This window comes from Geotrypetes seraphini, chromosome 15 (assembly GCF_902459505.1).
Source record: "Geotrypetes seraphini chromosome 15, aGeoSer1.1, whole genome shotgun sequence".
In the NCBI taxonomy this organism is placed as follows: Eukaryota; Metazoa; Chordata; class Amphibia; order Gymnophiona; family Dermophiidae; genus Geotrypetes; species Geotrypetes seraphini.
Window position 1 is genome coordinate 16,118,158 of NC_047098.1, and position 26,284 is coordinate 16,144,441.

The window sequence follows — 26,284 nt, forward strand, 5'->3', positions numbered from 1 at the left end:
GAAAGCCCTGAGGGTATACTTAGATTCTGAGCTCACATTTGAGTCCCAGATAGCTTTCATGGTGAAATCCTCATTTCGTGCGCTTCGTAAGAAATGCTCTGCAAAATCGCTAGCAGAGGACAAAGATGTATCTTTGTTGATTCATACCCTGATCTCATGTGGATTGACATCTATAAAGGCTTCAAAAGTTGGTCCATAACACAGTGGCCAAATTACAATATATCACGCTACGATATGAGTCACAGAAGTTGAACACTTGTAGGATATCAACACTTGTAGGATATCAACACTTGTAGGATATCAACACTTGTAGGATATCAACACTTATAGGATATCAACACTTGTAGGATATCAACACTTGTAGGATATCAACACTTATAGGATATCAATACTTGTAGGATATCAACACTTATAGGATATCAACACTTGTAGGATATCAATACTTGTAGGATATCAACACTTGTAGGATATCAATACTTGTAGGATATCAACACTTATAGGATATCAACACTTGTATGATATCATGCCTCATCCAAGTCAGTTTTAGCACTTGCCTTGTTCCTTTTTTTGCTCTTGGATTGTAGGTGAAGGTAGCAATTCCCATTTTTTATTTGACATCAATTCCCTATCTCCCCATAACTTACTGTCAAGCTTTAGAAACAACCTCAACAGTTCTAGAAACTAGTATGACGGGTAAACATATGGCTACCTAGGTCCCTGTGGCTTTGCTGGATGACGGACCTGCTACCACCAACCAGTTAACATTGACTTGGTTTTCTAGGCGGAGGGGTGTCAAAGTCCCTCCTCGAGGGCCGCAATCCAGTCGGGTTTTCAGGATTTCTCCAATGAATATGCATGAGATCTATTTGCATGCACTGCTTTCATGCTATGCTAATAAATCTCATGCATATTCATTGGGGTAATCCTGAAAACCCGACTGGATTGCAGCCCTCGAGGAGGGACTTTGACACCCCGTTCTAGGGAGTTGGAGCCTTCTGGCTAGCCACAGCCTACTGTGCATCTATAATTCTTTTTATTACCAATTAAAAAAATTTACATTACAAACTTGGCAAGTCTATTCCAATGGTTTATCAATTCCCACTTTCTGCTGCCAAGTGAGAAGCTCAGGTTCAATATCTGGCCCTGGTTCTTCTCCTCCTAGTACTTGAAGCCCTCTGAAGGAACACTACCAGCCTCTGTGCCAAGTTCTCCTTTTCATGACAGTATCCAATATAACTCTAGAGAAGGACGAATGCAGCTCCTTCAACCATAGGAAATCGTACTGTACCTTGGCCCTAGTTGAGTAGGCTCCAGGAAGAAGGATGTAAAGGCAGCAAAGGCTTCAATGACTTTCAGGATTCACCTGGTTGCAAATGTATGATGTTAATCCTCTAAAACAATATAACCTATAAATTACTTTTTAACCTTTTATTTCTAGGTATCCAAGTGGACTTGACTCTCAACAGGAAAGTGAAAAAAAACCCAGTGAACTAGCAAGCCACAGCAATGGCAGTCCTTTTCACTCGTGACCCTCAGCTTCGCTTTGGACACCAGATATTTCACTTCTAAATCTGACCTGTATCGAATGCTCTATTTATGTGATAGACCTACCAGCCATTGAGACTCTTGACAAAGGCACAGATGCCGAAACACTGTCAGTGTCGAGTCTTCGAGTCCTCGCAGTGCTACGATCAAGAAAGTGAACTTTGAACTTCACACCCGTATTCATGGACCCGTATTCATGGACCCGTATTCATGAATTCATGGACATCTCATCCTCACGAGTCCTTGAGTCCTGTGGCATTTACACCTTGGACTAGGAGCAGAAGGTTAGTTCTAGGGGCACTCAATACGAAATGACCTACAGACATTATAGTACCTATTAAGTATAGAAAGTTTTCCCAACATGGCCTTCAGGTACGGAGATTCCATTCACTTTAAGCACCTATGCTTTATGAATCAGCAAAGAACTTGAATTATCCTTATTAAAATTTATTTAAAATATTTATAGCCCATGCATCCAACAATATTAAGCAGGTACCTACTTTACATACATAATAAAATAGGAATAAAACTAGACAACGAATACAGACCTACAATCTCACACATGACATAAACAAAATCAGAATCTACAACAGTAAAAATCAAATCATGCAGACCTCTCCCCAAACAGGTTATCTCACTAAACAAAATAACATTCAAATAAGGCTGTTTTCAAACTTTTGCAAAATTGCAACAAAGTAGGGGCTAGTCTTAACTCCAAGGGGACCGCGTTCCAACAGGCTGGGCCCTACACAGAAAACATGGCCCTGCGACTTCCTGATGACTTTACATAACTCAAAGAGGGCACCACCAGACACGTTCTGCCCATGGATCGCAACGTGCGCATTGGCTGATAAAACGGTAGGACAGAGCGCAAGACAGTCGGACAGTTGTCCTGCAGCAAATACATTTCCAGCTCCAAGAGATGAATTCAGTTTCCTCCACTGAGTAAACTTAAAAAAAAAGTGCTTGTATTTAAAATGCCATCTGTTATTAGAGAGTGGGCAATTTTATCTTATTTTAAATCTGTGTTTGACTACAGACTATGGGCTCCTTTTACTAAACAACGGTAGAGGTTTCTACCGCGGGCCAGCGAGGTAAATGCTTCGACGCTCATATGAGCATTGGAGCATTTACCTCGCTGGCCCGTGGTAAAACCTTCTACTGCTGTTTAGTAAAACCCAGCTTATGTTGTTTTGTAACTTACTAAGCTATCAGAAGAAGCCAGGCAGGGCTGTGGAGTTGGAGTCACAGTCGTGAGTCAACATTGGAAGTGATTTTAAGAGGAATCAGAGATGGCAGAAATGTACGACCAGCTTTAAAATAAAAACTTACAAAATTATAATCTATGGTAAATTTATGATTTATCTAAAGTCATAGTTTTCAGTACTTTCAGATGAAGAGCAAAGAATTTAAAGCTTAATAATCAGTAGGAGTTGGACTAGGACAAAAGAAATTAACAGAAGTCGGAGCTGGAGTTTGAAAGGTTGGTATACCAACTCCACATTCCTGTAACCAGGCTTTATTAATCCCCCGACATGGAAAGACATTCTCAGGAACAATGTCTCATAAATTTCTCACCGTCTTGCTGGGCCCTGCCTTGCCTCGCAAGGACCTCCCTCCTATTGGATTCTTTGCAGGCTGCACTAGCCCCTATTCTCATTCGGACAAACACAGGATGTCCCGGACTAGTCTGTTGGCATTATCCAGCCAACTAGGAGGAAAATTGGGGGAAGTTATTAACCAAACTGTTGCACCGAACCAAAACAATGAGGGAGACTAAGTTTAGCTGTGAAAGCAGCTGGAATCAGACTTTCACAAACCATAAGGTTATTTATGCAAGGTGAGGCCTTCGTTTTCAAAAGAGAACAATATGTTAAAATCTGAATTAAAGTTAGCAAGCACAGTGCAGTGAAGAAAGCCCTCACAGTCCTCTCAGAGGAAGGAGACTGAGACATTGTTGAACGAGACAGTGATTTTCGCTGGAGGAAACTACGGCTGAATGTCTTTCATCGATAGCCACTGAGGTGATAATTTATTTTAAAAAAAAACTACACTGGCTGCCTGTGGAAGCAAGGGTCATCTTTAAGTTTGCTTGCCTTTGCTTCAAAACCATAACAAGAAATGACAACTTTGCACGAGGTAAAACTCGTTATAGTAACACAGTCCTATCTTTATGCAGCTTTATGCTACACGACTTAGGGCTCCTTTTACAAAGCTGCGCTAACGGTTTTATCGCACGCACCGGATCAGCGCGCGCTATAGCTTGCGCTAGCCGGAAATCTACCACTTGCTCAAAAGGAGACGGTAGCGGCTAGCGCACGCGGCAATTTAGCACGTGCTATTCCGCGCGTTAAGGCCCTAGTGCGGCTTTATAAAAGGAGCCCTTAGGAACTGACTAAAGATAGGACAGCAAAAAGGCTGTCCCTAACTTTAGGCACTAAAGTTAACTGGTCTGAATATCAGCCAGTTCCAGGATCGGGCGACTGCTGATACCTGGATAGTCACTGTGCATGCCTCGGCACTGTGAGCAGCTCAGTTGCTGCTTACTGCTGCATGCCGAATATTGGGCGGTTAGGCCCGAATTCTCTAAACGGCACTCGTATTTTAGGCGCTGGTAGGCACCCAAGCGCAGTGAAAACGCCATTTAAACAATGTTTTAAAACTGATTTTCAAGGCACCTAAAAAAACCCAGCACTGGAATTGCGCCTCCTTAGGCACTTTATGATGCCTAATGCCACTGTAGGCGTAGCTAAAGCTGGACGTGTCGCTAGGTGCCGTAAAATGCCTATGGAGGCACAATTCATGCCAAAAAAGGTAAGCGACGGAAATGTAGGCCTGGAAAACCCCGGCTTACATTTCCGGCGGCGCGATTCTCTAAATGGTGCCGTTGCGAGATTGACACGCGATTGGCGGCCGCTTTTAAGGCGGCCACCGACAACGGCGCTGGTTAGAGAATCCGGCCCTTTGCGCCTATCCTGTCAATCAGATCTGTTAGATAAGGTTAACGTAATAGCTGCTATAAATATAAATACTATGAAATAAACCCAACCACTTTGTCCGGTAGTTTATAACTTGGCTTTACCTGGGGATGGAAGAGTAGTGGAGAGGGTCTTAAGTATTTCTCCTTTAGGTTACCCACAGAGTCCGGCACCTTCCGCTTCTCCACCCTGCTGGACAGCAACACAGAGGGTTACATACCCTACAGCATCATGAATGACCAAGACATGGTAGCCAGCGTGGATTGTAACTTATGGGGGGGTCATGTACTTATAGCACATGCTTTGTTAATTTAATTATAGACCCTAGGGTCAATAATGAGCATTAATGGTGTTAGTACACATTGTAGCAAATGCCTCCTTAGTGATTACAGGTTTTTCTGATGATAAAAAAAAGCATAACTACATTTCTATAGACTTACCCCCTCCTTTACTAACTATAGCATGGTTTTTTTTGCGCCGGCAGTGGCGGTAAGTGCTCTGATGTTGAGCGTCAAAGCAGTTACCGCCACTGCCGGTACTAAAGGAGGGGGGGGGGGTTAATGTTTTATTTCCATCTTTTGTTATCTGTCATAATGACATACCACCAGTGATTCATTAGAAAGGTGGCTGATGTAGCCCAGTAACTAGGAAAGATTCATTCTATCAAGTCCCAAATATCAGAAGGGTCTACCATCTATGTATGAGATGAAAGTGGTTAGATTTTCCCTGAGTTCAGAATACTGTCCAACATTTAAGTGACTTGCATATTCTATGCCAAGTGAAAACAAGAAAACAAATCTAGTTATGATTCTGAATTTTGTGGTGGCTCGTAACGTTTATCACATCCACATCCGATTGGTATGCTGTCCAGATAACAGCTTGAGAAAATTACTTCATTCTGGAATTATCTCACCACTTGAGCACATGCAAGTTATTCCATTCATTTAGACGAAAATTCCTAATTTATTTTTTTTTCCAAGAGTGCCAAACAAAAAGAAAATTGGAAGTCCAACATTTTAATCAAGGCTCTGATGACCTTATATTTAGATCAAGGTGTCTGCACTGTGATTTTCCAAAGCCTGTACTGCATAGTTCATCATTCTTGTCTTACAAAAATTGATTTTTGTAAAAAAAAAATAAAAAAATTCAGTTAATGATGCCATCTTTCATGTACATCTGTCTTCTAGGCCTTAAAATGTCTTATTTGAGTTGGCCACTGGATTGCAATAAATATTATTCTTACATTTCTTCTTAACCATACATGGAATTGGTATGTAATCCTAAAACAGCTTGGGTTAATTCCCTCCCCATCCAAAATTTCTTTTTCAATTATTTTCTATTTATCCTTTCCTGGAAACCCTCTCAGACTTGTATGACAATAAGGCTGGAAAGGGCTTCAACCTTCCACTTTACTCTCCAAGCCTTTTTGGAACTGAATTTAGATTTAGCTCAAGACAAGTACATCAAGACAAGTAACTTGAGTTTTATCGTACCTTCCTTACCTCGGCATTGTCTGTTATCTCGTCATACCTGCCCTACCCTCCGTTGTCTGTTTTCGTCCTCATAAACAGAGGACAGATCATACCATATCACAACGATCTCTTGCGTCTATAAAAATATAGTCTTTCTTGCTTGGAATCGACTATCCTAAAAACACCGTTCTTTCGATGCTAAACCAAATGTTTCCTCGAAGGAGAACTCAGAATTCTAATAACAGGAAATCCAAGAGCTGAATAAGTTGAGGGCACCTGCTTGGCTGAAGTCTAGCTTACTTGCAATAGTCTCTCTATTAAATGACTTTATTTATTTATTTAAAAAGTTTCTATCCCGCTTATCAAGTAACAGTCGGTATATACACAAAAGTAACAAACATTACATATCCATTAATACATTATCAAATAAGACATTTATTAAAACCACCATCTTATCTTCAAATCACATAGGAGTGCTCTATTAGCTACTGTATAGTTGGGTTCCTAACTGTTGGGTGTATTTATTTTGTACATTGTTATAAGTGCAGTTGGTGATGCTAGTTTGTCACCCGTACAACCAAGGGGAAGTAATATTATTGTTCTTTTAAAACAAATGTGCCCAGCAGTATACAGCCTGGAAGTAATTAAGGGGCTCGTTGTCAAAGCACTTAGACACACAAAATACTAAAGAAACCTACGATACTTTGTGTGTCTAACAGAAATGTCTATGTCAAAGCTGTAAAGGTCACCCATAATTATACCAGTGCACAAATTTAGATCTGCTTGAAGAGGGCGTAAATGGTCATTACACTTTCCTACCAGCAGATGGAGACAGAGCTTCGACAGCCTATAAGTGGACTGTGCTGTCCTCTAAAGCCAATCAACGAATAGCCAAGCAGATGTCCCCATCGGGAAAAAATGGAAGAAAGAAACATCTCTACACCTCTCCAAACACCCAGGTACCATGGCTGCTGCTGCCTGACCAAGACAAGCCTAGACAGGGCAACCCCCATTAAGGCAACCAGTCACAGCCGTGCCCCTAGGATATGCTACATTTCATTCAATCCGTGATCATGAGAGTCCCTATGAGTGGTCTACGTAAAAGTAGTTCTATCTTTTAGGCATGCCTCGTACATTTTATACACATATCCCATAATACCCTTCTGTGTGCATCTTGCTTTACATACAGAAAAAGATTTGGAAAATTAGCCCTTTAATGGCTCTCATTTCTTTCTGGAGTCCGTGAGCATAGGAACCAGCTCTGAATATTGTGGCCAGGGAAGGGTAATTTATACTGTGTGCCACCCCCAATCTTGGAACCTATGCTTGTGTGCATAAACTCTAGAATCATTCCCGGTCTCAGTCTATTGGAGGAAGCCAAACCTGGGTTGGGGAGGGTTTTCACATTTGGATCTATTTTTCTTCCACCTGAATGGAAAGAGTAGTAATACCGGTGCCCAAGATGTTCTTCCAATGACACATTTTCCTGTTATCCTGTGATTTGGTCAATCCACATAGGTTTTGTAAACTGGATCAGGTTTTTAGTGATTTCCATAAGCATGTCAACACAATTCGAAAAGGACCTCCCCCTTCACCCCCTTCCATCAAATTCCCATCTGTAACACATGTGGGTTTTTTTTTGTTTTTTTTTTTAAACATCTAAATATTACTTACATGATGTTCAAATGAAGTTATACATTCACCAGCAGCCGGAGAACCTATAACTTTACTGTTGTGTATTTTCAAAACTTTGTACTATTGGGTTGAAAACCAATGGGAAAACTCAGCGCTAACTGTATAATATGGGGCCAGGTTTGGGGTGGTATGAAGGCAGGCTTTAACATGATCCAAATAGCAAAGATAATTTATTTTTGGTTTAGGCCTCCATAATGAGGTACAAAACTAAACAGAATCAGGGGAATTCTATAAATGGCGCCTAGCAGACATGAATTAGGTACCAAATTTTTGATATAGCATTGGGACTGAACAGATATTAGATGCCAAACTTTTGGGGGTAGATTCTCTAAATGGCGCATAGATTGGTGACACCTAAGACCTCCTTTTATCAAGCCGCACTAGGGTTTGTTTTTTTATCACCCCCTGCTGCGGTATAAGCTCCAACGCTCATAGGAATTCTATGAGTGTTGAAGTTTTTACCACAGCGGCTGGTGATAAAAAAAACCCTAACACGGCTTGATAAAACGGGGGCCTAAATTTCATGTGAAAATTATTTTTTAAAATTGAGCTTAATTGGCATTTTAATTGAAAATGCCATGAAAACAATTTTAAATAATTTTAAAAACATTAATGTTCCATATGAATTTCAGTTAGACGTCACTAGGCGCTTGGTGTCACCTAAACCCAGGTGCCTAATGGCGTCTAACTGAGAATTAGGCATGATTAGGAGCCGAGTATAGGCGTGATTTGAGTTAGACGCTACTAGGTGCTTGTATTGTAGGCGAGTAAAATCCCAGCTTACATTACAGGTGCCTACATTGTAGGCGCTTAACTCAAATTAAGGCGCCTAGTTTTGATTGATGTGCAGTAGATGCCATTTTTTCTAGGTGCCTACAATCTAGGCACCATTTATAGAATCTGATCCTTGGTGCGCAGACACAGTGGAGATGACCGTAGGTGCAGAATAATCTTCCCCCTCCCCCTTTATGAAGCCGCGTTAGCGTTATCGCTGGCCATGGCGGTAAACGTTCTGAAGTTCATAGGAATTCTATGAGAGTCGGAGCTTTTACTGCCTCGGCTAACAATGAAAAAAAACAAACCACGCTAATGCGGCTTCATAAAAAGGGGGAGGGAGTTAATGAGATACTGTCAATGTGATTGTCAATGCCTAATGCCCTTAAGCGCTCTTCTATAAGTGGGCACTTAAGTGTTCTCACGTGTAGCTGCGAAGGAGGCATTCCCATAGGAGGGTCATGGGCGTTGCAACTATTTTGGCACACACTTTATCGAACATTACAAGTTAGGCGTCCCATTGCTGATTTTTGAGTACCATTTATAGAACAGTGCATAATGCCAGGATCCATGCCCGGTTTTAAGCACGCGGATTTTCATCAACTCAATTATAAATCCTCACACTTAAATTAGGCACAGATCTGCCATATTCTAGAAGCATCCTTGATCTGACCATACTCCTCCTGTGGTCACACCCCCCTTTTCAGGTGTGTGCTAAGAGATTTACATATGCATCTTTATAGAATAATGCAGATTGCTATTTGGATCACGTTAAAGCCTGCCTTTATACCACCCCAAATGCAGACGAGACTAGTTCTCAGCAAGATATGCATGTAAATCCAAAGTGGACTTCAGTGCCAGTAGGTGTTGAAACCTTAGGCGCACTCTATGCCAGAGTTTTCTTGGCTTAAACGAGTACACCTAAGCCAAATCACACCCATCTGCCCTGTTAACGCAAAATATGCCCATGATCTGCCCCGCACCTTGGAGCAGACATCTACCTTGGAGTGGTAGGCATCTATCAAGTTAGGTGCTTACCATCTAATTAATTGCAATTTTCAATTAACAGCGCCAATTAAGGCTTTCCAAATAACTAAGTTAGGCGCCCAGTTTGATCATGTGTCCCCACTGCTTAAAAAGTTGCACTGGCTTCCAATTCATCTTAGGATCCATTTCAAATGCGTTTGTATTGCATTCGAGATCTTGTTTGGCCTGTTTGTTCCTCTGTTTTGGAACGCTCATAGATCTCATCTTGTCAGAAGTACCCGAAGATTTTAAACTCTCCTTTCCCTCACTTAAGGGTAAAAATAAATCTATTCGGAAACTCAAGTCAATCTTTTTTCTTTTAAATTGATGGAACTATGGAATGGCTTGCCACTTTAAGGAGTTTAGGCTCCGTTCAGTCGTTTCGAAAAACTTTAAAGACAACTCTGTTTGCTAATTATTTTGGAAACCACTCCTATTAATTTTCCCTCCACTTTTGATCCTTTTTCTCTTTTATCTATGTGTTTTTTAAACTTATTACTAACCGAGTCGAGCTCCTTTTGGTGATGACCCGGTCTACAAATCCAAGTTTTAGTTTAGCTAGCCGCACTGATCTAGGTGCCTAGGTGTCAGGTCAAAAGCGCGCCGGGACAAAGGCGCGAGCAGACAACTGAGCGCAGCGCGGAGGCGCGCGCCAAAGAAAAAGACTGTTTTTAGGGGCTACGACAGGGGGTGTGGTGGGGGAACCCCCCACATTTTACTGAAAACTTAACTTTTTCCCTGTTTTTACGGAAAAAGTTACATTTTCACGAAAATGTGGGGGGTTACAACCCCCTAAACCCCCCCAACGCCGCTGTGATATGTATTAAGTAAAGTGGGGGGGGGGCTCCCCAACAAAACCCCCCGTCGCAGCCCCTAAAAACAGTCTTTTTCTTCGGCGCGCGCCTCCGTCTTGCGCTTAGTTGTCGGCGCGCGCCTTTGTCTTCCGCGTTACTGTCTATGAACCAGGTTCCTAACTTTAGGCATTATTTATAGACTCGGGGCCCGAATGGCTGAAAAGTTTGTTCGTGTTTTTACTAAATGCAGATGAGATTTTTTGCCAGATGTTCCCAGACGTCTTCATGAGCTACAGACTCTCCGAGTCAGATTGTAGCATGCGTTCCCTCTCCTTTTCTTAAGTAGACACACTTGTAAATGCGCACAAAAGAATCCGTTAATGCCTGCAGGAACTGGGTCCTGTCAGCCCCCGTTTCCTTACACTAAGATTTATATGCGGGTGACTAATGCCACACGAACTTATACAAGATTATGGCAGGCTCTTAGTTGCTTCTCTTTGACCTTCTCTTTTGTAAGTATAGTATAAACACTCTGGAAACATTACCGAATTTCTAATAACCAAGGGGCTGCTGTTCAAAGAAAACTGAGCATTTAACCTGAGATTTAGGTACTTAGATTATGCAAATTTTAAGTCAAATTTAGGATGCTATGTTTTCGGATGAAAATTCATCTAGTTATACACCAGCTCTTTATTCACCTTCTTTGAGTGGACTAATTAACGTCCCTACGGCCGAAATTCTTATCTTGAACTGCCTCTGCATCTGGCTCCGCTCACTTTTAGTGCCTACTGAAAATAAGCTCCTGGATTTAGAATCTCTGATCCAGTTTAAGAACCTAACTTCCAAAGTTAAGCTCCAAATCCTTTGAAACTGACTCCCAAGTATTTTAACTTTTAGCAGCCTTGCCCCCCCCCCCCCAGTTGATAACACAAGTAAAAGGCATTGCCCATGCAGTTGAAAGACCCCCCCCCCCTTAAACTACATAGGCCGCTATATACCCCTGGCGCTGATTTGTGTGCACCAAACCTAATCGGTGCCAATAATTGCCAATTAACACCTGTTAATTGGCATCAATTAGAAGTTACACGCACAACTTAGTAGGTGCATTGTTCAAAGCAGTATGCATCATTTCCAGTGTGCGAATCTGAAAAGATGGCATGGCCAGGGGAGAAGCATGGATGGATCATGGGCATTCCTAAAATACAATACGCCCAGTCCATGCCCAACTTAGGTACAGGACTACATGGATGCACCGAAAAGTTATGACACGTATTGGCGCTCAGTGTGATTTTATAAGGTGTGCCTACATTTTATAGCACTAAGCATTGTCCCGATAGGCGCTGATTTTTAGGTATCATATATAGATTAGGACTTCAGTGTTTTACTTTGAGCGTCGCTACGTGCATTTAGGGCTCCTTTTATCAAGGCGCGCTACGGGGGTTAGCGCGTCGGACATTTCATCACGCGCTAACCCCCGCGGCAGCCTAAAATCCTAATGCCTCGTCAATGGCGGCGTTAGGTACTAGCGCGGCAGGCGGTTTAATGCGCGGTATTCCGCGCGCTAACCCGCTACCGCGCCTTTGTAAAAGGACCCCTTAGGTTTTACCTGCAAATATATGTCTATTTATGGATATCTTATTTGCTGCAGATGTGCCAAAGGTTGGAATGACTTCAGTTGCCCCTCAGTGAGAGTTGTAGAGTTGATCTCTGGCCTAGCTGCCAAATAACTTTTGTTAACCACAAATATATTTCTAGAACAGAAACTGTTTTGGTCTGATAGCTCAGTGGCAGTAGCTTATGGGAGATCTAGATTTGATTCTCTAGTCTGTCTAGGGCAGGGGTCTCAAAGTCCCTCCTTGAGGGCCGCAATCCAGTCGGGTTTTCAGGATTTCCCCAATGAATATGCATGAGATCTATGTGCATGCACTGCTTTCAATGCATATTCATTGGGGAAATCCTGAAAAACCGACTGGATTGCGGCCCTCGAGGAGGGACTTTGAGACCCCTGGTCTAGGGATAGTGAGGAAGCTGCATTCACAGAGTCTGGGAGGGAGGGAGAACATGGCATTGTATGTGGACAGGAAAATAGTATATAATACTGCTCATACTGGACAATACATATCTGTATTAGAGGCCCAACATACTTGAAGGGCTCTGGCCTCAGAATCGGAGCCTACGCACAGCAGTGAATCACAAACTGAGAAGATCTGCGTAGTTAATACAGCTCCTGCTCCAATCATTGGCCAGTAATTTAATCTTTTTTTTGAAAAAATTTTTTATAAAGCAATTTAATGAAGCTAAAACCCTTTCAACTTTGAAAATCTGTGATCGAGTGAATTGATTGAGCCTGTGATTTTGAGTGTCCTGGTGGCCCTGACGCAGCGGATGATAAAAATTCCCGCGAAACGTGGCCGCGTCGGCAAATTAGACACTGGTGACTGAACATGGTATAAAGACAAGTCAAGTTTTGAGATAAGTCTTTTTGGTCTCACATTTTTTCAAATCCTGGCTACTACATATGTATAATACCCCTTTAAAGTTGAAAGGGTTTTAGCTTCATTAAATTGCTTTATAAAAATTTTTTTTTTAAAAAAAAGATTAAATTACTGGCCAATGATTGGAGCAGGAGCTGTATTAACTACGCGGATCTTCTCAGTTTGTGATTCACTGCTGTGCGTAGGCTCCGATTCTGAGGCCAGAGCCCTTCAAGTATGTTGGGCCTCTAATACAGATATGTATTGTCCAGTATGAGCAGTATTATATACTATTTTCCTGATTATATTATATGCTGCTGGGGTAACTAGTTTTAGATTGTATGTGGACAACCAGTGGTCAGAATCGGGGGTGCAAGGGTTCTCACGTTTCAGAGGGAACCTCAGTCTAGTGTTCTTGGCAAGGCCTGTGGTTGCGATGATTAGACTAGACAAGCAGAAGGACATTTGGGTGAACCCTAGATATATAATGCTCAGCACCCCACAGAAGCTAATTCCAATTAAAGTAGAAGCCTAAAGGATTAGGAGGAAACTGCTTTCCCTCCCCCCCCAAAAAAAAAAAGGAATAATTTTTTTTTACAAAAGGTAGAAATGTGTTGGGCAAAATGAACCAATGGCAGTCATTGGATTGAAGTTCCAATGCCATAGACTGATGTTCCTTTTGTGCTTTTAATATGTCTTATAATATACTCTGAAAGAATTATTGTGATATCCATCAATTGTTGGAAAAACTGGGGAATCTTTCTGTGATATAATGAAGATATTCTAATTGCTAGATATAAGTTTTGGGTGAAAGTAGACCAACAAGACCATAGTCTTCTTCCCCACAGATTTTTGAAATAGCACATCGTTTGTCCAAAGATTTACAGGTCAATATTCAAATGGATGGTCACTGTTTCTTTAAATGTTGGCTGCCACCAGCTAAATTAGACCTGGATATTCAGTGCCGAGTCCTATCCTAGCATGGACACCGAATAGACAGATCTTTAGCAGTACCCGAAAGTTGTCTGGGTATAGCTGATATTGTACCATAACCACATAGCTTACTGGGCAAGGGTAGGAGTACATTTTAAGCAGTCCAACATGCCCATTTCGGAATGCATGACACGGCATATCACCAGTGCCCGCATTAACTCCCATATCCACCCAGCTTCACCCCCAGACTACCTTGGCTTTAACCGGAGAGTTCTACGGCAATAAGAGTGGATATTCAGTGGCAGTGTCCAGTTAATGTGCCAATGAATATTTACTCCTGGGCTGACCAGGGTGATTTAAGCAAGCAGAAGCTTCTCTTGCCTTGTTAAATCACTTAGAATATCAACCTGTTAATTACCTGTAATTCTGAAAAGGAAAAAGTTCTAAAAGAAATAACCCCATACAAGTAAAACCTTTGGGACCTTCTTTTCTCACTTCCAGACAGGAGTTGATACATGCAGCAAGTCTCAATGAACAGTAAACTTGAATAAGATAAGGTATGTTAATACCTGTATATGGGATCCATGAAGAAGGGTGAAGGCTTAGCATAATGCAGTGATGATTGTTGTGGAAACTGGGCATGAGAAATCTTGGGTAATACTTCACTGGCAAATAATTTCCTGCTGTCCCCATAGATATGGTTTTTCCTAGGTTCCCTTCCTCCATTATGATTGGCTCGGCTCCGGTTACTGATACTTAGATCCAATGGCTGTTCCTCCCCAGTAAGCTGGTTGGGCAGAATCTTAGGTGGTGGTAAGTTTGGTTTTACCTCTTTGGGTTTGGTAGTGAGATCAAAGGGTGACTCTGAGCTGGTACTGCCAACTTTATGAAGGTCCCTGGGTGACTTTGGTTCTGCCTTGTCCAGCAAGTTGTGGTTCATGGTCCGATCTGTAAATGCTGGGTACAGCGAATGGGGAAAATTGGGGAGAAACTGAAATGGGAATACTGAATGATAGGGAAGTGACCCCATTTTCTTTTCCTGCATGCCCATAAATCCAGGCCCAAAATACTTTTCTGCTATAGAAGCAATTGCTTTAATAGAGTCATTGGCTGCGCCCATGTTGGGAAGCAACTGGTCTTCTGGGGGTGGGAAAAAGGAATGATGCGAGTACAAAAAGGGACGATCGCTCAAATTATTATTTAAGCTTGTGGATATGGAGTTGCTTACGACATCCTGTTTGTTTTCCGACTCTTTGTTTTTGCTTCTGTTTTTGTCCCTGTCACTATCTAGATCACTGTCCAGATCTGACCCAGTACCAGTTGTGGTGTCCAGGTCGGTCCCTGTAGTTGTGTTGATGTCTTCAAAATCACTGCCATCTGACAGGTCACTACTTCTGGCCTTCTGCTTCTGTAGATACTTTTCCATGTTGCTTTCAAATTTTTCTTCCAGTGGGGTATTCTGGCTGCTGTTGTTCATGGCGGAAACCAGAGGCAAGGCGGGGTTCCCATGAGGGCTTAGGAGCTTTGCGTCCTGTGTATGATTAATTGGACATTTGAGTAGCTGGGTGGGTGGTAACAAGGGCGGTCTAGGGTATAATGATGGGGGGAAGATCCCTGGGAATCCAGGCGCCAGCGCAGGAAAAGGATGAGGAGCAGGAGAAAAAGCCAAACTCCCAGGATGTGGCCTGGACGGGAAATAGTCATTGAAAGTTAAGCTGGTATGATTGAGGTTTGGAGAAGACTTTGACTTGTCCATCAAAGAGTTATGCGTCAAAGGCAAGCCAGGAGCAAAAAGTCCCCCAGGATTGTAATGGTTTTTGCCCTCACAGAAACGCCGGTGCTTGTTGAGAGAAGAGGTAGTGCTGAACATCTGGCCACAGTCTTTACATTTGATCTGGGTGCGACAGTCCGCATGCATTCGCTTGTGACGGCACAGGTTAGAGAACTGTGTGTACGACTTGTGGCAGACCTCACCTGCAGTAGCAACAGAAAGAAACCGAAACACAAAATAGTATAAAATTAAAGGAAATGATTTTTTTTCCTCAAATAAACTGACTTTCTCAACATCCTACTGTCCTGCCGCCTAGTAGAGTTCATCTGCCATGCAGTTAGAAAGACACCATCGTAGGGTAAACCCCTGGAGAGGAATGACACAAAATATTTTGGTGGCAGATGTGCTTCCTCTTCACACCTACATTCCGAAATATAGGCAGAAACATCATTACAATTATGATTTGGGGATGAGACGTGAAGGATCTCCTAGCCCAGATACTGGTTAGTTGCCTGGCTTATATTTTGTGATACTACGAAGGAGGCAAAACATTTTGAAATTATCATAACATTTGCCTAAACCTGAAGAGACGATAGTTGTCATAAGTCTCCTTTGTGCTGGGTGCACAGTATGATTAAGTGTTCAATATCCATCCAAATTTTACATTTCAATCATGTTCTTACAAGAGAAATCTTATAAGTTTTGACTTAGACCAAGTCAAAACAGGTATAAGTTCTGAATCGGGCCGCTGAGCTGATTGCGGCTGCCGCAATCAGCTCAGTGGCCCAGGCAATCTGTCCTCCTGCCCCCCATAATGATCACGGCAGGAGGGATGCCCAGTCCCTCCTGCCCAAAGCTGCCGCGACCCCCCCTGAATGTTCCCTGGCATGAGGGATGCCCAATCTCTCCTGCAGACACCCTCCCACCAATGTTCCCTGGCAGGAGGGATGCCCAAAACATGACCTTTTAGGTATGGGAGGGCCCAGTCCTTTGCCAAAAAGGAAGATTCTCTTATCAGTGTCTGTTATAAGCGCCGGCTAAAGAATCGTGGAACCGTCTCCCCCCCCTTAAGAGGGGCCTAGGGAATTTAGGCAATTGAAATCATAAGCTACTTCCAGTGCATCCCAGAATGCATTGAGAGATGGGCCTATGATTCCGGTTGGCCCAGCTGCCTTCAAAGGCGGTTCATAATCAAAACCAAGCGCCGACAAAGGCGCGCCGACAACCCAGCGCAAACAACTGAGCGCAAGGCAGAAGTGCGCCGAAGAAAAACAGTATTTTAAGGGGCTCCGACGGGGGGTGTTGGTGGGGAACCCCCCCACTTTACTTAATAGAGATCTCGCCGGCGTTGTGGGGGGTTTGGGGGTTGTAACCCCCCTCATTTGCTGGAAACTTAACTTTTTCCTTCTTTTGTAGGGAAAAAGTGAAGTTTTCAGTATAATGTGGGGGGTTACAACCCCCCCAAACTCCCCACAATGCCGGCGCGATCTCTGTTAAGTAAAGTGGGGGGGTTCCCCCACCAACACCCCCCGTCGAAGCCCCTTAAAATACTGTTTTTCTTCAGTACGCTTCCGCCTTGCGCTCAGTTGTTGGCGCGCCTTTGTCGTCGTGCACTTTTGACCTGTCACCTCAAAGGGTAACCGGACACAGGTAGGAGCTGTCTGGCTGGCCAACGAAACAAGGTTAGGGGGGCTGGGGTCCTGGCGAGGGTGGCGGCAAGCTTTTGGGGGGTGCGGGGCTCCGGGGTGGTGGGAGGGTTCGGGGCATCACGGCAGAAGAGATTGTGCATCTCTCCTGCCGGGGAACATTGGGGGAGGGTTCGGGGGATCGCAGCAGGAGAAATTGGGTATCCCTCCTGCTGGGGAACAACTGGGAGGGGAGGTTTCGCAGTGGCTTCGGGCAGGAGGGACTGGGCATCTCTCCTACTATGATCGTTACGGGGTGGGGGTGGGGTCCACGATTCTCTAACCGGCGTTTATGACAGACGCCGGTTAGATAATCATTCTTTTAGGTGAAGGACTGGTCCCTCCCAGGCCTAAAAGGTCTTGTTTTGGGCGTTTAGGACTTGTGCAATTTTTTTTTTTGAGAATAGGGCTTAAAAGGTGGACATAGTGGCGGTCTGAGCAATAAAACTCCTGAACGTACAGCTAGGCCATTCTCAAAAAAAAAAACCAAACACATTTTGGACGGTTTTTTCGAGAATCGACATTTCCCTACTTCCTACTTTGTGCGCCTAGGGCCTTAGGCCAAAAGGGGACTTAGACGTTGCTTCTGATTATGCCCTTCTTCCGCCTGTTCAACTGCCCTAACCTTTCAAACATGAAGATGTTTCTGGTTAAATACCAAAGTTAACCAAATAAATTATTTGATGGCGTTCCAGTAGTTTATACAAGCCCCAGGGAAAACACGAGTCTTTCGAGACTGTGATACTTTAAAGGATTAATAAAAACAAAGATTACTAATACATGAGTTTTTGAGACTCACAGACTAAGAAATGACATGTGATGTTTTGATAAGGGTTATGTACTTCCATAACTTTCAGGTCCATTCAAAGAGGCAAAAACCTACAAAGATTTCAGTCTTTTGTTGTCGTTTAGAATACAGTATTGAGGGCACCTTTTTCAAATGATCCATGCTGCAACAAACACCACTTTTGCACCAACTCATAAGGAAAAGCATGCGTGCTCTTTCACTGTGAAGCTTGCCACAACCAGAAAGTATGCACCTCGCTTTGCACCTGCCATTTCTGTGGGGAGAATTTTGAAAACACAATCTACTTGGACACTTTCCCTTCCCTGATCTGAACAAACATGCTCTTAGGAGCAGCTCCTTTCGGTATAGCCACGAGTAAATGGGTTGTGAAGCACTATTATAGAAAGGAAATATTAATCAGAACTGAGATGTTCAGGTCAGAACATCTCAGATTGTTCCAGTATTTTAAAACAGGGTCTGCCATGATCATCTGTTCTAAAAACAAATAGAAAAACCGACATTTAGGAATTGGTTACATGTGGCAGGAAAATCCATTGTTGAACCATAAACATTTAAAAGATCAACACAAATGAATAAGCTATGAAATAGCATCTAAACCATTTTTGTGCCAGAATATAAACGGTTAGGTTAGCCATTTTTAGAAATATAACAGAAGAAAATTCTCCAATATAGAATTGTATGCAAAACCTCCCAAAAAATTGTCAAAAACATTTGACAGAAATTACCCCCCCCCATACCCCCACCTTTTACTAAACTGATATAGCGGTTATTAGCGCAGGGAATCGCGCTAAATGCTCCGCGCTGCTCCCGACGCGCATAGAGTTGCTACGAGCGTCGGGAGCAGCGCGGAGCATTCAGCGCGGCTCCCTCTGCTAATAACCGCTATCGTGGTTTAGTAAAAGAGGGGGTTATTTTGTAGCACTCAAATCATACAGCGACACCAGCCCAAACAGTCAGGTTAAGGTTGCCGACTCTTTCAGTTTAATTACTGCACAGAGGGGGTCTTTTAACGAAGACATGCGCTAAATGCAAACGCACCCATTATATTCTATGGACGTGTTAGCATTTAGGGTGCGTTAAGAGGAGGCGGTAGCGGCCAGCAAGGCCGGCAGTTTAGCGCACGCTATTACGCACGCTAAACCGCTAACGCGGCTTCATAAAAGGGGCCCACAGTCTTACAAGACCAAGTACATAACAGGTAAAAAACAGAGATCAGGAGCTGTTACCGCTGTGGCCGGTGCTAAAAACCGTGTTACGGTTTTGTAAAAAAAAAAAAAAAGTGGGGGAGGGCGCGTAATAGCATTGTTAAAGTTAAAATAAAGTCCCCCAAAGAATTTTTGGAGTATTTTATTCTTTTTTTATTTTTTTTTTTACCCTTTTGTTGGTCCCCACAGTATTATAAAATTTTTGGAAATTTTTTCTGAAAGCTTTTATTTCAAGGTTTTGTATATAACTCTATATACTGCAGGTGTTTTTTTTTTACCGTTATCATTTTTCCTCTTTTGTGTTATTTGTTTGACCTATATTGGTGTGCTTAGGTTTGATTTCCGGTCATTCAGCCCCTTCCTGAGGCAGGAGCCCATATCCCGTGAGTTTATTCCCTTCTAATGACGCGTGGAGCGAAACTCGAGTCGAGGGACCGGGTGTAGGCACCTTCTGGTGTGCACTGTTGATGTTGAGGTGTTTTTGCTTTATTTTGTTCACTTCTACAGCAGAGGATATTCACCAGCGAAATGTTGCATCGTTCCCAGATAAGTGCACCTTTTTATCTGGGTTTTAAAAGTTATACATGATGCACTTTATGGGACTATACTGTGGTTATAATGGTCCCAGTCAGCAACCTCTGCTCTATATATCATATTGATTTTATTTGAGCACTGAGATATGCGGATCTGAAACAGTCTTTAGCACATACAATTATTTGGTTACTAGTCTTAACGGGTGCTAGAATAGATGTGTGTGTCTGTCTTTCTTTCTTTCTCTCTCTCTCCTTGGCCACTTTCTGTCTGTCTTTCTTTCTTTCTGTCTCTCTCTCTCCTTGGCCACTGTCTGTCTTTTTTTTTTTGCGTCTCTCTCCTTGGCCGCTGTTTGTCTGTCTGTCTTTTTTTTTTGCTGTCTGTATCCTTGGCCACTGTCTGTCTTTTTTTCTGTGTGTCTCTCTCTCCTTGTCCACTATCTGTTGTTTTTTTTTTTTCTTTCAATCTCTCTCCCTGGCCCCCTGTCCTTCTGTGTGTGTCTTTCACTCCCACCAACCTGTCTTTCAGTGTGTCAGTCTGTCAATGTCCCGTCTGTTTTTTTTTTTTCTTTCAATCTCTCTCCCTGTCAATTATCGTGCCCCATCCTTTTTTTTTTTTTAAATCACGCGTTGTGTTGGGAAGGGCAACTGGCACACAGTAACTGCTGCTGAATTAGGTTAAATGCCACTCGAAGCAAATCATCGTGCGCGCATGCGCCGAACGTACGCACACACAAAACACGCAAGCACCGTATGCTTTCCAATTTCTCTGCCGGCCACGGAGCTATGGACGCACTGAGCCACGAAGATTGAAGTGTGCATGTGTGCTAAGGGTGTTATTATATAGGATGCAAAGGATTAACTTATTCATGATTGCACACTATATATAGTGGGATTTTTTTAATATAAGGTATAGAGCCTGAGTGTAATTCAGCATTGTGCTTAGCCCTAGCAATTTTAGAACCATAAGCATTATTTTTCCTGACGCTGTCAAAGAGCCCAGTACACCTACCCAGTTTTGCTTTCAAGGGGCACATCAACCACTGGGGAACTAAGGGCTCCTTTTACAAAGATGCGTTAGGGCCTTAACATGCGGAATAGCGCCGCTAAAATGCCGTGCGCGCTAGCCGCTCGAGCAGGCGGTAGTGTTATGGGTAGCGCGCGCCAATCCGGCGCGTACGCTAAAAACGCTAGCGAACCTTTGTAAAAGGAGCCCTAAGGGAGGGCAATTTCCCCCAATCCCGATGTTGATCTTTTTGGACACAGATGTGAATTCCCTTTCTAAAAGTAGGAATGCACTTTTTTATATTTTTTTTTTACGTCCACCCAAAACAAGCCCAGACCACGTCTTCTTGCGTGATGCATGTTTTCCAGTTTTAGGCATGTTTTCCAGTTTTAGGAGGAGCCTGGGTGGGTCTGAAGCGGAGCTTGGGCGGGGCTACTCAGTTGATATTTGTTAGACTTAGGGGTACTTGGCTTGAAGAAGTTGAGAAACACTGCCATAGAAGACAGTTTTAGGTTTTATAAGCTGGATTTATAAAATCTGGATTTAAATGTTTATGAATGTAAATGTCTAAATGCTGGTATATGCCAATTTAAAACCTAACTAGTGCTTCTTAAATAAGCACTTTTGCCACAATGAGGTACAGCAGTTTTCAGACTGCCAATTAATGCAATTAAAACAGTCTTTATTCATGTAAGTCCTCTGCAAATAGACCTTTAAAAAAAAAAAAAAGTAGCTTTCTGTTACTGGTAGTTATTTTTCTTCTTCAGTCTAATTTTCTCTGATATTAGAAAGCTCTCTCTTGGAAGCTAAAATAATTTCTCAGTGGGAATAATTCCATGAATGTGAAAATCTTCCATGTAAACCTGAGGAAGCCTATCATTCTATGACAGTGCCCCGATGAGAACAGCAGTGGGGCAATTTTTCAAAGATTGGCCATTGTTATTGTTGAAACCATCATTATTTTAGACGGCTAAATCTGTGCACCAAAGCAGAGATTCAGTCTAAGATTCTATCAGGGTATTGGATACCTACTGAGCTGCTTATTAAATATCAGAATACATGTAACAACATGAGCCACTTGTTGGGGGTACATGGCACTGGCCACCGCCGAGGATATTGCCTGCCCACCTGCTGAAGCCGCCACTGGGGATCCCTCCTTCCTGCCGTCCACCCTCCAGTTGAAGCCACTGCCGGGGATCCCTCCTTCCTGTCCTCCACCCTCCTGTCAAGCCGCTGCTGGGGATCCCTCCTTCCTTCCTGCCTCTTCCACTGAAGCCGACCCAGAGGGCTTCCCTCCAATGTCAGAGCTGATGTCAGAGGAAAGCCTTCTGGGTCAGCAGTGGGGGGTTCCCACTGAAGGAACCACCGAAGGCTCCTTCTGCCTTCAGTGGCTCTTGTAGTAAGGACGTGCAGGCAGCGGTTCACATTCTGTATGTAGCTGACCCGGAAACTTTCTTGTGAGTCAGCCACGTGCAGTGTGTGAATCGCTGCTTGCGTGTCCCTTCAACAAATGCCGCTGAAGGTAGAAGGAATGAGTGAAGCTCGAGCAAGTAAGGGAGAAAGGGGACATGATCTGGGACAAAGGGAAAAGGGAGGGGGGGAGGAGTGTGTTGGGACATGGGAGGAGCATGATTCTGGGACAAAGGTGGGGTGGGGGGGAACAAACCTGGGACACAGAAGGAAGGGAGGAGGCATGAACATGGGACACAGAAGGGAGGAAGGGGGCACTAACTTGGGACATAGGAGGGAGGAAATAGAAAGGAAGACTTGTTGGGCATGAGTGTGGGAGTGAGAGAGAAAGAGATGGTGCACATGGGGAAAAGAAGAAAGAGGAAAATTGGACATATATATATAGAGAGAGTAGTAAGATAGAGATACATAGGGAATAGAAGGATGAGAGAGAGAAATGTTGGATATGGTGGTGGAGAGGGAACAGAGGGACAGATTGAAGGAGATGCAAGGAAGAGGAATGTTGGACATAGTGATGGAGGGAGAGATGTGGCATTGTGCTGGAGATAGAAGAAAAAATTGGCATGGGGCTGGTGGGCAGTGGTGAAAAATGCTGCACATGATCCAGGGGATGACAGCGGAAGAAATGTTGGCTGTGGCAGTAGAGGAGGTAGGCGAGATGACTGGATCTCTCAAGACAGATGGACAGTGAGAGAGAGAGAGGGAGACATGTTGCCAATAGGGGTAGAGGAGAGAGGAAGAAAAGTTGGACTCATAGAGGGATAGAGAGAGATGTTGGTTGGGAAAGGCAATGAGGTCCAGAGGAGAGGAAGTGTGCAGGAGGTAGAAATAATTAAATATTGGATGCACAATCAGAAGGAAGTGCAACCAGAAACTCATAAAATTACCAGACAACAAAGGTAGGAAAAATGATTTTATTTTCAATTTAGTGATCAAAATGTGTCAGGTTTTGAGAATTTATATCTGCTGTCTATATTTTGCACTACATTTGTCTATTTTTCTAGAGTTGTTACTGAGGTGACATTGCATATTTTAAAGTTATCTGCCTTGACCTCTTTGAAAAAGAAAGAAAGAATATAAATGATAATTAACATTTTCTGTGCATAAAGTGTGCTTTGTGTTTTTTAAAAAATTATATGGTTACCACTATGTATTAAGATTATATTGTGTGTATATGAAAAATGAATGGAAGAAATTGCATTACAATTAGTACTATTATTATGGGGGTGGGACCAAGGGTGGAGCCTGAGCGGGTCTGGGGAGGAGCCTGGGTGGGTCTGAAGCGGAGCTTGGGCGGGGCTACTCAGTTGATATTTGTTAGACTTAGGGGTACTTGGCTTGAAGAAGTTGAGAAACACTGCCATAGAAGACACATGTTGCTTTGGAGCAACAATGCCAGATAAAGGCCCCATTTTATGCATTGAGACCAGTTTCCTAATAACCAGGGTTAACAATATAAAAGCTTGTTTTAACAGTAGTCCATTTTGATAACCCCCCCTCGTTGAAGCTCTAAGTTATTTTTTTGTTAACTTGCATCAACACTTCGCCATGTTTTCCACATTTAATAATAGAGAAAAACAAATTAACATTCAGCAAAAGAAAAGCTTTAAAGTTTTTGGCTTTTAAAGTTTGAAAAGAATCAAAAAGCTGCTGAGTTTACATACAAAACAAGTGGACCCTAGTTTAGATGAAAGATAAATAAGGGGGCGGGGAAAGAAAAAGACCTGGAATCTCATTTTGTACCCTGAGCTATGAAATTACAGATGCTTGTTGCGGAGGTAGAGAGAAAACCAAGGGGTGCCTCTTGGGATTTTGCAACTGCAGCGAAAAGTCAGCACTTTGACGGCTGTGACAACTCACATATGAAAGGTTTGACAGTACTGTGAATGTGCTTGTGTTGCTTGAGGCCAGATGAGGTGGCGAAGGTTTTGCCGCAGTCTGGGCAGGCGTGAGCCCGGGCTCCCACGTGCTGAGAACGAATGTGACGCTGCAAGTTGCTCGGGTCTGTGAACACCTGAAAAGAAAGAAACAATAGGGGAAAGATATATACCTTTCAGGGGCAAAGTGTGTACGGATGGGGGAAGTTAACAAAGAAATTCCACAGTATAGCTTCAAGATTTTTAGACATCAACTATTGGAAGCTCTCCTCTTTCATCATACTGTGCAGTGGTGGATTTGTCAAACTCTTTGAAGCATGCATACACCACAAAAATACATTTATTAACTTGTCTTTCGTTCAAGGCCAACGACTCCCTTCCTCCTAGGCCGCGTTGGGGCTAGCGGCTCGCGGCACCGATTGAATCCGACCGGTGCTCCGGGGCGGCGCGCCCCCTGGCCGCGTGTGCAGCGGCCCAACCCCCTCTCCGCCGGGACTCACCCCTCCGGCAGCTGCATAAGCGTCCCGTGGGGAAACCGACACCGGTCCGAGACACTCCGGTGTGCAGCTGCCGGAGAGAGGACGCAGGAGAGGAAAGTCCGCCGCCGGAGCTGGAAGCGCCGGTACCCGCGAGGTAACAGACCGCCAAAGGGTGGGAGGAAGGGAAGCCGCGTCTCTCTCTCGGGATCGCCGTATCGAAAGGGCGACCTCCCTTCCACTCACCCCTGTCCCCTAAACCCCCCCCCTTGCGTCTTTGTTGATTGGCCCTTCCTTTTCCTCCCTTCCCCCTCCCCCCTCCCATCCTTTCGCTCCGGCTTCGGCCGATTTGGCCGCGCTCCTCCCTAGGCGGTATCGGAGCTTGTTCTTTTTCATCATACTGCGCAGTGATGGATTTGTCAAACTCTTTGAAGCATGCATACATCACAAAAATACATTTATTAACTTGTCTTTCCGTTGCAAACTTGCTTCCCAACTAGTATGGATGTTCTGTGAATTCTTGGCGATTGTATTACATCCCACTGCATCTGTTCCTTAATATATATATCTACATATATCTCTATCTAAACAGTCACCATAACATTAGTAATATAAATATATAAAATCAAGTAAATAAAATATAAAGATAAAATGAAAATAAAGTTCCAAAGCAAGCAATAGGGTCAAGGAAGGATTATAGCAATGCACAAATGTTTAGGATGGGCCCTATTAGATGTGCTAATTCAATGGCTTTCAGGGCAGATTTCTATCTGGGGGGGGGGGGGGGGTGTCTGTGTGTGTAGAGTTGTGTGTGTAGGGGTTTGTGCGTATGTGTTTTACACAAGTTTAGTTTGGGTTACTGATGAGACTTGAAGGAAAATGACTTTTTATGCATTTGAAAAGTACAGCCTGAGGAGGAGAAATATTTTACAGCCTGATGAGAAATATTTTGTATACATATTCTTTGGCCCTAATATATGGCTCCCGAGCAAAGGCTTACACACGTTTTCCTGAACTTTAAAAATGCATGAATTGATCTCATCATTCCTCAAGGAAGAATACACTAAAACAGTGTTTTTCAACCGCTGTTCCGCGGCACACTAGTGTGCCGCGAGATGTTGCCTGGTGTGCCGTACGGTCAGGGCCGCCATCAGGGCAGTACCACCAGTCTAGGGAGAGGGGCGGTCCGCCCCACGTGGACAGGAGAAAGCTGGACGGGGGACCCGCAGAGTTCAATACATCTCGAGCCGCGAGGCTCGTCTTCTGTTCCTGCCTGCCCTGCAGCTAACATATAGCCGATCGCAAGCGTTCCCCGATGTCAGCGCTGACGTCGGAGGGAGGGCTTAAGCAAAGCCTGCCCTCCGACGTCAGCGCTGACGTCGGAGAATACTTCCGTTCGGCTATTTGTGTGCGGCAGGGCAGACAGGAAGCAGAAGACAAGCCTCGCGGCTTGAGCTTCGTTTTGCTGAGAAAGTTGCAAAGATGGGCTGGGAGGCAAACACGGAACACAAAAGGGGGGAGGGAGTGCGTTTTGGACACAAGGCATGAACTTGGGAGAGAGGAAGGGAGGGAAAGATGCTGAGGTGGGGGAGGGAATGCGTTTTTGGACACAGAAGAAATGGACTTGGGAGAGAGGAAGGGAGGGAAAGAGATGCTGAGGTGGGGGAGGGAATGCGTTTTTGGACACAGAAGAAATGGACTTGGGAGAGAGGAAGGGAGGGAAAGAGATGCTGAGGTGGGGGAGGGAATGCGTTTTTGGACACAG

General features: G+C 43.7%; 1 protein-coding gene across 13 annotated transcripts in view; it reads right to left on the reverse strand.

Annotated features, from left to right (window-relative positions):
- Positions 1–26,284, reverse strand: part of PRDM16 (PR/SET domain 16) — an 888,295-nt gene that overhangs the window by 45,524 nt on the left and 816,487 nt on the right. For 10 of the 13 annotated variants that reach the window (XM_033921997.1, XM_033921996.1, XM_033921992.1 and 7 more), the window contains 3 exons: positions 24,027–24,180; positions 14,261–15,674; positions 4,628–4,715 (listed from right to left, as the gene is read on the reverse strand). In XM_033921997.1, the coding sequence (XP_033777888.1) occupies positions 4,628–4,715; positions 14,261–15,674; positions 24,027–24,180 (1,656 nt within the window). The remainder of the gene's footprint in view (positions 1–4,627; positions 4,716–14,260; positions 15,675–24,026; positions 24,181–26,284) is intronic. The other 3 variants (XM_033921995.1, XM_033921994.1, XM_033921993.1) reach the window with 3 other exon arrangements.